This window comes from Octodon degus, unplaced genomic scaffold, assembly GCF_000260255.1.
Source record: "Octodon degus isolate 3935 unplaced genomic scaffold, OctDeg1.0 scaffold00064, whole genome shotgun sequence".
Lineage (NCBI taxonomy): Eukaryota > Metazoa > Chordata > Mammalia > Rodentia > Octodontidae > Octodon > Octodon degus.
The window spans coordinates 11,100,553-11,112,706 of NW_004524640.1; the positions used below are offsets into that span (position 1 = coordinate 11,100,553).

The window sequence follows — 12,154 nt, forward strand, 5'->3', positions numbered from 1 at the left end:
CGCACGCGCACGCGCACTGGCCGGCGGCGCGCGCCGAGCGGGGGGCGCCGCGCGGTGCAGCCACGATGGAAGGGGGTGCGTACGGAGCTGGCAAAGCGGGGGGTGCCTTCGACCCCCATACCCTGGTCCGGCAGCCACACACTATCCTGCGTGTCGTGTCTTGGGTAAGCACGAGCGGGCGGTGGTGGTGGGGTGTGGGCGAGAGCGGAGCACCCCGACATCCTGTCACCCTGACGCCCCGAAATTAGAGGCGCGGCAGCAGGCGGGGAGGTGCTCTGTCCGCGGGCCTGCGTGGGCTGCTCCCCCTTCCCGGGCCCCAGCGAGGGGTGCCTGCTCCCAGACACCCTCGTTTCCCAGGAGACCCCCTTTTGGCGCGACTCCCCCCCTCCCGCCGCGTGACCTCCAGGCCGCGAGTGTGCAGCTACCGGCTCCGTGGCGCGCGGTTATGGGGACCTAGTTCGGGTTCAGGTGGCGGCGGGGGAGGGGGAGGCGGGTCAGGGCGTGGATCATCTCACGCCGCGGATGCGGACGTTGGAGAGGAAAGGGCTGGGGACCCCGTCTGTGTGGTTGAGCCCCGAAGGTGGCAGCAAGGAGCAGGAGCCTGAGACCTGGCTTCCTCCGGGAGCTGCATCTCCTTCGCTGCCGCGTGACCTTGGGCTGGGAACCACCCAAGAAACGTTCTCGGGGAGCGAGAAATTCGTTTCCGAGGTGGAGAGCGCCACCTCTACTGTCAAGCCTCAGTTTCCCGATTTATAGCAAGGATGGGAGGAGCCTCCTGAGGCCCCCTTTTGATTCAGTTCCGATGTTTCCTGAATCCAGAACAGCCCCTCCTCCAGCAGGGTCCTGGATGCCTGTGAGCAGGTGCCCGCAGGAAGGTCCCCTTCCCAGGCTTAGAGCACAGGGGCCCCTGGAGCCCTGACGACCTGGGAGACCTCTAGTGATGAGTCTGGGCAGAGGCTGAGACAGAGTCAGCAGAGAGGAAGGGTGCAGCCTGTGGGCTGCGGGCAGTGGTCCTGGGTTCCTGGGGTTGGGTGGTGAGTCTTGTCCCTGGAGGCTGGCACCCATTCCTGATGGGCCTGGACTGGGAGGGTCTGCACTGGGACACTGGCCGGGGACAATCTGGACCCCCAGGTAGCTACACCTGCAGCCAGCTTGGTGGCTGGGTAGGAGAACTTGTATGGGTTTTTTGTTTTTGTATTTGTTTTCAGTACTGGAGATTCAACTCAGGGCCTTTCCCATCCCTTTTTATTTTTTATTTTCTATTTTAAGACAGGTTCTTACTGAAACATTGTTACTCAGGCTAGGCTTGAACTTTCTATCCTCTGGCCTCAGACCCCAAAGTCCAGGAATCCACCAGGCCAGTTTGGGTATTTACCTCTGGTCTCCCAGCATAGAAAGAAGGTAGCCTTTACTTTCTTCTTTTTTTTTTTTTTTTTTTTTTTTTTTGCGGAACCGGGGATTGAACTCAGGCCCTTGCACTTGCCAGGGAAGCACTTATTCCACTGAGCCATCTCCCCGGCCCAAGCCTTTACTTTCTATGGGGTGCGGGGCATGTCTTTTTGTTTTTTATGACAGAGTCTGGGTAGGTAGTGTAGGCTAGCTTTGAATTCACTATGTATCCCAGGCTGGCCTTCAACTTGTAGCAATCCTCCTGCCTCAGCCTCCCAAGTGCTGGGATTACAGATGAGTGCCACCATGCCAAGCGTCAGCTGTTTTCTTTTTCTTTCTTTTTTTGGCAGTAGTGGGCATCAAACTTGTGCTTAAGCTGCTGAGCTATCTTCCTGGCCCCTTGAGCTATGTTTGTGTTGTCTAAAAATGTTAGAGTCCCCCCTGGGACTGCAGGAACAGTCACCAGGTTTAAATACCCACCAGATGGACAGCGCTTTCCAGTACTGGGGATACAGAGAAGCCTGGTTGTTAGTGTTTGTGTCCCTGCACTCCAGGCACATCCATAAGGGCTTGTGGCACCAAATTTGTTCATCAGTCACAATCTCCAGCTCTCAGAGTCCCTGGAGCACTTGCCTGTTGGGGAGTTGCTTTGTAACTGCTTAGGTTTGACCACCTGGGGTTCCGGACCTGGGAAGGTGAGCTGCTGGCTTTTGAGGAGGCGTGTCCGCTTGGGTCAGTGCTGCCTTTGATGACTTCTTTTGAGTCTGTGAGGCCCTGAGGGAAGGCAGCATGACTCAGGCTCAGCCCTGGTGTTCAGGGAGCCACGGTCAGTCCCACTGTGGAGGGAGCCAGGAGCCCCCAGGCAGAGGCTGTGAGAGTCAGGAGGGCTCTCCCTGCCTGGAATGGGAGGAGCTGCATGGAGCAGGGGGAGACCCTTTAGGCCTGGCAGGATGAGGGGGGCTACACTGGTGCACTTCAGGGTGGATGGAGGACATGGCAAGCAGGGGAATGAGTCAGACCCCATCTAGGTCCCCAAGTTTGCCCTGCAGAAACTGCGGCTTCCAGAGTCAGGGCAAGTTGCTGTAGGTAGCCGAGCATAAAAGCAGTGGAACCCAGGTTTCCTGTCCCCAAAGCAGGGAGAGCGCAGAATGCTGAGATTTCAGGGTTGGAAAGGACGGAAGGTTGTCGAGCTGGCCGAGTCGAATGCCCATGTCCCCATCCCTGCACACAGGTGCTCTCTGCCTTTGAGCAGAGCCATCGGATGCAGCTCGCTGGCAGCTTAGAAAACAAATAAGCCTTTCATAAAAGTTCATTAAAGCAATACAGCTGATTACTGCAAAATATATAAATCATATGTGGTAGCTGTGTGGCAACCCAAACATGCTTAATTCCACTGAGCTGTGCCCTGAAAACTGTGATGATGAGGCTGGGAGTGAGGAAAACAAACCAAAACCAGCGTATTCCATGCTATATGTGTTTTACCGTAATGGAGAAAATTGGTGGGGCGATCACAGGTGATACCACCATTGAGGGAGGGCTATGGTTAATAGCATACTGTGTCTTCATGTCTTTAAAAATTTAGAGCTGGCATGGTGACACACACCTGTAATCCCAGCACTCTGGGAGGCTGAAGCAGGAGGATCAAAAAATTGAGTCCAGCTTGGACAGTTTAACAACTTAGTGAAACCCCGAATCTCAGTGCAAAAGCCCTGGTTCATTCCTCAGTACCACACACACATACACGCACACACACGCACGCATGCACATACGCACGTAAAGCCTGAACTCCAGGTGTGGGTGACTAATTCACCCTGGTTTACTGGCTTTAACACTGAAATCCTGTGTGAGCTCCTCAGTGCTGGACAGACCAGAATTTGGTATCTTCTCCACCAACATGGGCACATGAACTTGTGACTTTGTAAGATTTATGCAAGCAAGATCTTTTTCTATTTTTTAAAACCTGATGGGCCTCGCTAGACCTGGACCAGCCCTGGGCCCTGAGCCCTTTGGCGTGGCCGGCAGGAGCAGGGCCTTACAGGTGTAGCTTGTTCCTTGACTGAGGCCACCTCAGCCCTGTGACACTGCTTTGCCTGGGCTGAGCCAGGCCAGGCCAGACCTGAGCTGAGCTGGGGTGGCTGAATTGGGCAAGGCCAGGTTGCCTTGACCCAGGTTTTGGGGGGGATGGGACCATCCTGGCTGGGGGCTGGGAGATTGGCTGCCACTCTTGCCTCTGCCTAAGGCAGCTATTGAGACCTTCAGCAAGTGTCACCTCCTCACCCCTGTCCCTTGGTCTCCCCATCTGAACCAGGGGGCTGGGCTATCCATCCACTGTGCATCTGTGACCTGTCAGTTGACCTGGAGTTAGAAAGGACAATGCAGTCACAACTGGAGCCCTACTGATTGAGTTCAAAGGTCACCCTTTATGTGGGGGTGGTCTTGCTTCATGGGCTGACGACCTGTGGAGAGATCAGTGCTGGTTCATAACGGGGTTTTCAAAACTCTGTTTTGGCAAAGTAAAATGATAAAATGTCAGAACTTTTGCCTGTCAGAATTTATTTTTGTTAGCCAGATATGGTGGCAACACGCCTGTACTCCCAGCACTTAGGAGGTGAAGCAGGAGGATCATTGTGAATTCAAGACCAGTGTGGTGTACAAAGTGAGCTCCAGGCCAGCCTGGACTGCATAGTGAGACTTTGACGCAAAAAGGAAAAAAAATAAATTAATAAAATTTTGTTGTTACTTTGGTGCTGAGGCCTCACACGTGCTGTGTATCCTCTCTACACCGAGCTAAACTCCCAACCCCTGGGTTAGTCTCTTAAGGGTTCTGTAAGCGGGCACGTACCCTTGCATGCCTCTTGCAGAGGACAGGCGCAAGGCTCAGCCTGGAGAAGTGACTGCCGCTGGCCCAAGCCTGAGACCATTGGGCTGCAGTTGGAACCTTGTCTGCAGGGCACCTGCGGGTCCTTGTGGAGCTCCGCAGGGCCCTGGGCAGGTGTCCTGGCTGGAGGTGTGGTGTTGTCCCGTTTGGCATTTGTCACTGACCATCTTGGCACCCTCCGGCCTCTCTATCTGCCAGAGCCGTCTGCTCGGCTGCTCCCTCATTGGTGTCTGCAATGGGGTCAACTGCCAAGAGGCCTGCAGGAGGTGTCGCCTGTGGGTTTCAGACATGTGCCTTGGGCAGTAGGGGCTTGAGGAGCAGGGGAGAACCTGGGTAGCAGCATCTCCACGGGGACCTTGGCCACCCCTGCTTCTCTCAGCCTCTGTTTCCTCATCTGTGACGCGGGGTCGATGCCTGGGTTTGGGAGGCCTTGAAGGTTGGAAGCTTTTCCTCTTGGGGTTGTGATCCCCACTTTAGCTGGATGCTGAGGCCAGGGGAGGCCCGTGAACTGCTGGAATGGCTGGGGCCGCAGCCTGCAGCCAACTGCAGACTGAGAGAGGAAGTCCCACCTACAGGAGGAGGCTGCCCAACCTGCTGAGCAGAGTTTAGGCCTGCCCTAGCCTGGGGGAGAAGGAGCAAAGGCCGGGAGGAGGAGCTGGGGGAAAAGGGAAAAAGCCTGGAGGAGGGACTGGAGCCAGGAGAGGCAGATGGCTTGGAGGTTGGAGGACTCACGCTTGGCGCCCAACCCTTGGCACCCAGACTAGAAGAACCAGCTGTCGGGGGGGTGGGGGGGAGGCAGGCAGGGTGTGGGGAGCGGGTCATGGCACGTGCCCCATGGCAGCCCCCTGTGCTCCTGCCTGCCAGTGTGGCCAAGCAAAATGCCAGTGACACCTGTACCTCATTTTCCCCATCTGTCCTAGCTGGATTGGGCTGGTGGCTCCCAACCTTTCCACCCTCAGGGAACCTCACTTGTATTCCTAGTGACTCCAGGTGGCGGCTTTTGAGTTTGGCTGTTTAAAGAAGCTCCATCCATAACTACAGCACGGCTGGGCATGGTGGCTCAGGCTTGTAATCCTTGTGCCGTGGGAGGCTGAAGCAGGGGGACTTCGAGGTCAGGTCCTGCCTGGGGAATTAGTAAAACCCTATGTCAAATAAAAAATAAAACAGGGACTGGGGAGATAACCTGGGGCAGTCTGAGCCCCTGTCTGGCAAGTACAAGGACCTGGGTTCAATCACCAGTACCGCTTGCCGTGCTGGCCCAGAACCAGGCATGGTGGTGCATGCCTGTAATCCTAGCGCTGGGGAGGCTGAGACAGGAGGATTACTGTGAGTCCGAGTCCAAGCTGCTGTGTCGTGAGTCCCTGTGTCAAATAAATAAATAAATAGGGGCTGGAGAGATGGCTCAGTGGTCTAAGGCACCTACTTAGAACAAGCTTGGCAAAGCATCAGGGACCGCGGTTCAATCCCCCAGCACCACATGCCAGCCAGCCCCGCCCCCTGGTGGGCTGAGCTGGCCACACACACACACCACACACACTCTCTCTCTCTCTCTCTCTCTCTCTCTCAAATAAATAAAAATAAAAATAAATAAATAAATAAATGATTAAAAAATAAATAAAACAGCTACTAGGAGCACAAGCAGGGTTCCTTGAGGTTAGAAAGGTTGGGAGCCAACAGCCCAATCCAGCTATTGAGGATAAAGCTCAGTGTGAAAGTCCTGTGTTCAGTCCCCTGTACTGCGAAACAATAACAACAACACTACAAAAAAACCCTCCACCCTGTGCTCTGTAGGGGTTGCAGCAGAGGGTACCCCAGGAGGCAGTAGAAGGGGCAGCTGTTTGGCAAGGACAGCCCCACGCTGCCTGACCCCGGCTGCAACCAGGCAGAGACCATAACAAGCTGAGGCTCCTCAGGTGGCTCAGTCACAGTGAGGAGGACAGGTTATGACCTTCAGTGTCCCCTCGAATGTCCTAAGGTCTGTGGCTTCTCTGTGTAAGTTACACTGTAACCTGGCCTGTCCCCTACCCTGCTGTCCAGAGGCACAGTTTTCTACCACAGCCTCCCTTTGCTGGGGCTGCGGTGGCCAGGCCTCTGTCTTCCAGCCTGGGCAGCACTGTCCCCAACCTCTGCCCCCGCCTCCAGCACCACCCCTGCCTTCCATCCTGGGCACTGTTGCACCTGCGTCCAAGGCCTTTGCCCACCCGGGCCCTGCCTCCACAATCCGGTCCTCACCTACCCCAGCCACCGTCACAGCCATCCTTAGGCTGCTCACACTTCTGTCCCCATTGTCCCCATGTCCAGCCCTCCTGCCCCTCCTGTCCCAGCCTCCTACAGACTCAGACTCCTATGCTCCTTAGCTCTGGGCCTCTGAGTCTCAGTGCTCCCCAAGATCCAACTGGCACTGAGGCCTCCCTGTGTCCTCTACAGCCTGGGCCCCTCGTGTCACATCCTAGGCCATCTCTCTTGGCCCAGGCTAATGGGTGCTGTCCCTGTGATCAGCTGGAGGACACAGACCCTGCGCTTTTCTCTTCTGCCTCTCCTTCGTCCTCAGCCTCACCCCACACCTGGCTCCTACCCATCCGACGAGTGGGCGTTGCCCTGTCTGGAAGCTGCTGCTGCTGTAGTCCTCTGGTCCCCACAGCAGCTGTGTATGGTGCCATGCGCAGGGCCCCTCCTGCTTTCCCTCCTCCCGGTCCTTGTGACCTTCACTGCCAAATCCATCACCAGGTGTCCTTAACAGATCTCGCCGCAGCTCAAGCTCATTTTGGTCATGCAGTGAGGGTATGTGGTGTCCGGCACCAAAGCCAGACAGCACAGGGCAGGTCATACTGTCCTGGGTGCACTCTGAGAGCCTGCAGGGCCAGAGGGCTTTGTCAGTGGAGGGGGAGGTGGCCAAAATCCAGTTAAAATATGGAGTAGGGCCGGCCTAATGGCCACACGTGTAATCCCTACACTGGAGAGGCGGAGGCAGGAGGACCAACGAAAGTTCAACCCCAACCTGGAGTATACAGTGAGTTCAGGCCATCCTGAATACGTAGTGAAACCCTGTCACAAGAAGAGAGACAAATAAGTAAACAAATAGGTGAACCCAGACCCAGATGCCACCCCTTCCCCCTGGCCTTGAAGCAGGGAGGAAGAGGAACAAGGCAGTGCTAGGGCCCCAAGGAGATGTAGGCACTAGAGGGCAGGAACTGCCTCTGTTACGTCACGAGCCTCTGGAGAGAAGAAACAGTATGTCCCTATAGGGGTTGTGGCTGCCTCCCGGGTCAGCCCTGCGTTTCCCAGCCTTTCCAGGCCCTGTAGGGGTTGTGCACACCTACAACCCCAGCACTCTGGGAGGCTGAGGCAAGAGGACCACAGGTTCAGATGCACAATTTAGGGACACCATGTCTCAGAATGCAGACATAGACGTAAGACAGGGATGAGGGATCTAAGTCAGCATCCAGGCCCAGGGTTGGATCCCGAGCTCTCCTTGGGCAGCGTGTGGTTAGCCTTGGCAACCCTTCTGCCAGCAGGTGATGTCGCCCCTCCCCCACTCCTAGCTTTGCAAAGGGCAGAAGCAGCAGGGCCTGGGGGGGGGTCAAACATTTTGGGGACAGGTTGAATGCTTTTCCCACCAGGCAGTGGTGCTGGGACAGTCAAGCAAGCCCCTCTGGACCTCAGTTTCCCCCTTCCTGAAGAGCCCAAGGGCCCCTGGGCTTTCCCAGCCACAGAAAGGTGAAGAAGGGGACCGCCAGTCTTGGGCACATCTTGGGGCTTGCTGCACAGGTCTCTGGCCCAGTCGCTGCTCAGTCTAACCCAGCCCACCCTGCCCCCATGCTGGCACTGTGGTGACAGCCTGGGGTAGATTACTGCCTAATCCCTGGAGGCCACTTCCCGGGGCTGCAGGAGGGGAGGGGAGGAGAGGACAACGAGCTCTTCTGGAAGCCCAGTGGCTGCCTGCAGCTCCCTGCACCCTGTACTGGCTTCACCCTTTTCTGTTCTGATGGGGTACCCACCCCTTCCCTGGACCTGACTCCTTTCTCAGAGCACAGCTGCCCTTCCCAGCCCAGGAGTAGGATCAGGACAGCAGCAGGACGTGGCAAGGAGGCAGAACCCATTCCAGAGGGGACACTGCAGCCCCTTGGGAGTGAGGGAACTCCCTGAGGTCAGACATGTGGAGGCACAGGCAGGGGTCAGTGGGATGCTTTGTCTGTCAGACTCACTTTCACTGCCCTCAGGCCCCTCCAGACCTGACCCTCCCTCTAGATCTGAGAGGGAGAAACTATGTAAGGACGTCACAAGGTGCTGATGGCATCGGAGGCCATTTTGCATCTGGGGCTTCTCCAAGGAGGGGCAGGCACTAAGGGCCAGTTCTGTGGGGACCTAGGGAAGGTAGGGGATGGGGCTTGCAGTGGGAGGAAGATTTCACTTCAGAGGTGGCTGAGTCCCGGCCCAAGAGTTTCCAGCAGGGGAGGGACATGGTGTGATTTAGGTTTGAAGAGACTGGCTGCTATGAGGGGATGTAGAGTGCTGTCACTGTCACAATGGTGACAGTGGCCTGGGCCACGTGGAGACATGGAGTGGTTCAGAGGTCTGTGGGGAGACTGACATGACATCCCCACCCCTCGAATGGATGGGGTCGGGCAGCAGGATGCCAGCTGGTGCATGGGTGAGGGGCAGCTGGAGGGCACCAGGATGGGTAGGGAAGGCTAGAGCAGAGAGGTGCTCCCTGAGAGGACTGCAGAGCTGTCCTAGGGACCTGGACTCAGAATCGCCTAAGGACAGGTGGGCAGGTCAGCGAGGAGCCTGCAGTGTCATTGATTGTTGCACACCTGCACATGGGTGGTGGCCAAGGCCAAGAGATGGGAGCTCGTGAGAAGGCCATGTAGCCACGCACAGATGCCCAGGGCCAGAGGTCATCCCTCATGGCTTCTCCAGGGAAACCCAGCATTGCCCCAGGATGTTGACAGCTTCCTGGTGGAACAGTGACCTTGGTTCCACACAGGCTGCGTGCAACTGTCCCTGGAACCTCTGCAGTGCCCTGCAGTGAACCCTGGGCACATCCCTGCTGGCTGCATCTGTCAGCTGAGGGTAGAATCAGGACTGCTTGGTCTGTGCTGCTCCTGAGGCTCGGGGTCTGGAATAGGGCTACAGGGGCCTCCTCAAACCTTGGCACCCAAAGTTTAAGACTGCCCTGCGGGGATGTGGTCAGATTTGTTTTTCCTTCCATGGGTTAGAGGACAAATGCAACAGTTTCATATGGTGTTTCCCATGGGTGCTGGCCCCAGGGGACTGCAGGCTGGCTCAGGGTCTCCTGGGGGAGACAGACCTAGAAATAAGTCCCTCCAGGAAGGCAGGAGGGGGGAGGTGGCTAGGAAGGCAGCTGGGGGTCAACGCGTCCCAGCAGTTTACACGGATGACAGGGATGTTTATTCATGTCTGACAAATGACAAATGTGGGGGCAAAGCTGGATGTGGTGGTACATGCCTGTAATTCCAGTTACTCCGGAGGCTGGGGCAGGATAATAGCCCATCTGGGCAATTTAGCAACGCCCAGTCTCAAAACAAAAAATAGGAAAAGTTTGGGAATGTAGCTTAGTGCAGAGGTCCTACATTCAAGTGCAAGTGCATTAAAAAAAGAAAAAAAGAAGAGGAAGAAAGGAAAGAAGGAGAAAGGTGGGCATGTATGCAGGTCACAGAGCAGAGCTTCCTGGCGGCTCTGGCTGCCCTGTTCTTCGCTGGGGTGGGGGCACTTAATCGGCTGTGACCATGACCGTGGAGATTTGGGTCCTGGGGTCTCTGACTCTTTGTGCCTCTGAACTGAGCATTGCAAGGTCCTGAACAGGTGTGATTCTGAGTTTTCTTTCTTCTGATTTGCTTTTCCAAGCGCTATCTGGAACGTGTTTCTAAAAACACTCAAGATGGAGTTCGGAGAGGGCGGGAACCTGGAGGAGACCTGGCCTGTTTGCCTGGTGCATTTTCTCAGTGTTTCCTTCAGCTAGGAAAGGTGGTTTTTTCTGGGCCTGCCTTCCCCTGCAGCCCTCTGGGAACCCCCAGCTGTCCCCCTCAGCCTCCTGCACTCCCAGCCTCTGCACATTTACTCCATGCCCCAGGCAAGTCCACTTGTTTGGAGAATTCCCCTGGCCAAGGTGGAATTTCATTCTGCCTGAATTTGCAGTTCTCCAATGTCTCCTCAGTCTGTCCCTTGTAGTCCCTGCAGATCCAGCCTTCAAAGGTCACCCAGGGAGGCTGCCCAGGATAGGGGACCCACACTGGATTCAGACTTGGGGTCCTGTGCCGAGTCTGACAGCTGCGTGACGGGCAGGTCCTGGACACAGCCCCAAGACAAGAGGAGGAGCCTCAGCCTGGTGGGGTGGAGAGACCAAGTCCTGTTCTTGAGGGGTTCCCAGTCAGGGTGGGGAGACAGCAGCTCAGTAATAGCACAGCAGGCCAAGTCCTGTAGGGGCTGGGGAGGTGCAGGGGACTCGTTGCGTGCTTGGCGGTGTCTCCTCCCCCTGAGACTCAGTTTCTCCATTTGTAGACCCTCAGGCTGCCTGGTATGGGCCATCTTCAGAGCACACACAGTCACCGGTCCCCATCGAGCCCAGACCTGGCCTGCTCCTCACTCTTCCCTTCCTCTCATAGGGCACCTGTTGGCAGATCCGTGGGGCTCGATGCTGATACTCAGCAGTTGCCCACTTCTCCCGGGACTGCTGCCCGTGCCAGCCCCACGCCCTCGCCTTCCTGGCCTGGACACTGCAGCTTCCTGGGCGTCTTTTCTCTCCCAGCTACTTGGGTGATCCTGTCCGTACCTGAGTCAGGTCAGGCCACTCTGAAGTATGTGGGCTTCCTGACTCATTTGACCTTCAAGGCCCTGGGATCAGCTCAGGCCTCCCTCCGTGACCTCGCTTCCTGGATGTCTCCCCTCACTCTGTCTGCTCCAGATGTGCCACTTCCTGCATCGAGCCTACTGTACCTCACAGCCTTTGCACCTGTGGCTTGTCACTGCACCTGGGCGGCTGCTCAAAGCCCACTGCCTCAGAGGCCCTGCAGGCCACCCAGTCTCTCTCCTTCTGACCTCATGGCCTTGTCCCATGTGCCCGACCCTGTCACATTCCTCCCCATGTGAAGCCACTTCCCTCTGCTACCCTTCCCACTTTTGCACTGCCATGGCATGCAGGGCTGGTTCCCTCCCTGCTCTCCACTGCCCTCTCTCAGCTGATTCAGTGAGTCCCTCTTGTGCCTCAGTGTCACCAGCTCCCTCCCATGCGCATCTCTGCTCCTGACCAGCGTGGGGCTGGGGCTTAGGGAGGTTAAGTGTACCCCACTGGGCAGGCAGCCCAGGGCTCACCTGAATAGACTCTTCCCCCACTGGAGGGCATCAGGGGACCTGGCTACCCTTGGTGTCTCTTCTGCACAGTGCTGGGCACCAAGACTCCTGTGCCGGGGTGGATGACTACAGCCAGTGTTTGCTCTATACTCCTGAGAGTGCATAGCCCGCCTGCCCCTTCAGGGTGTTGTGAGCTTGCCCTACTCCCTCCTGGGGACACATCAGCTCCAGCACTTTCCTCCTAGCCTCTCCAAGGACTTCCTGCTTTGTTCTCCCAAGAGGACCCAGTCATATTGGTTTCTCCTGTACTGTCCCCAAGGCCCTAGCTTCCGCCTCTCAGCCTGTGGGGACCCCAGATCTTCCTCTTGATGTCAACTCTCACTCCAGGAGCAGGTGACCATTCTGGGCTTGTCGCTCCTTTCCCGAGGCCTCTGGAGGAGAAGCCCCTGATGAAGCTCCTGCGAGTCTCTGCCCTGCTCTAGGCATTGGCATATGGCTCTCCTCCAAGAGTTAACCTAAGGAAGATCCTTCCTCTTTTCCTCCCTCCCCTGCCCTTCTCTCTGCTTCTCTCTCTCT

General features: G+C 56.6%; 1 protein-coding gene across 3 annotated transcripts in view; it reads left to right on the forward strand.

Annotated features, from left to right (window-relative positions):
* The first annotated feature begins 8 nt into the window (after window positions 1–8).
* Syngr1 (synaptogyrin 1) overlaps window positions 9–12,154 on the forward strand; it is a 27,070-nt gene continuing 14,924 nt past the window's right edge. For all 3 annotated transcript variants that reach the window (XM_004634633.2, XM_023718923.1, XM_004634634.2), the window contains exon 1: window positions 9–164. In XM_004634633.2, coding sequence (XP_004634690.1) covers window positions 66–164 — 99 coding nt within the window. In that variant the 5' untranslated portion in view covers window positions 9–65. The remainder of the gene's footprint in view (window positions 165–12,154) is intronic.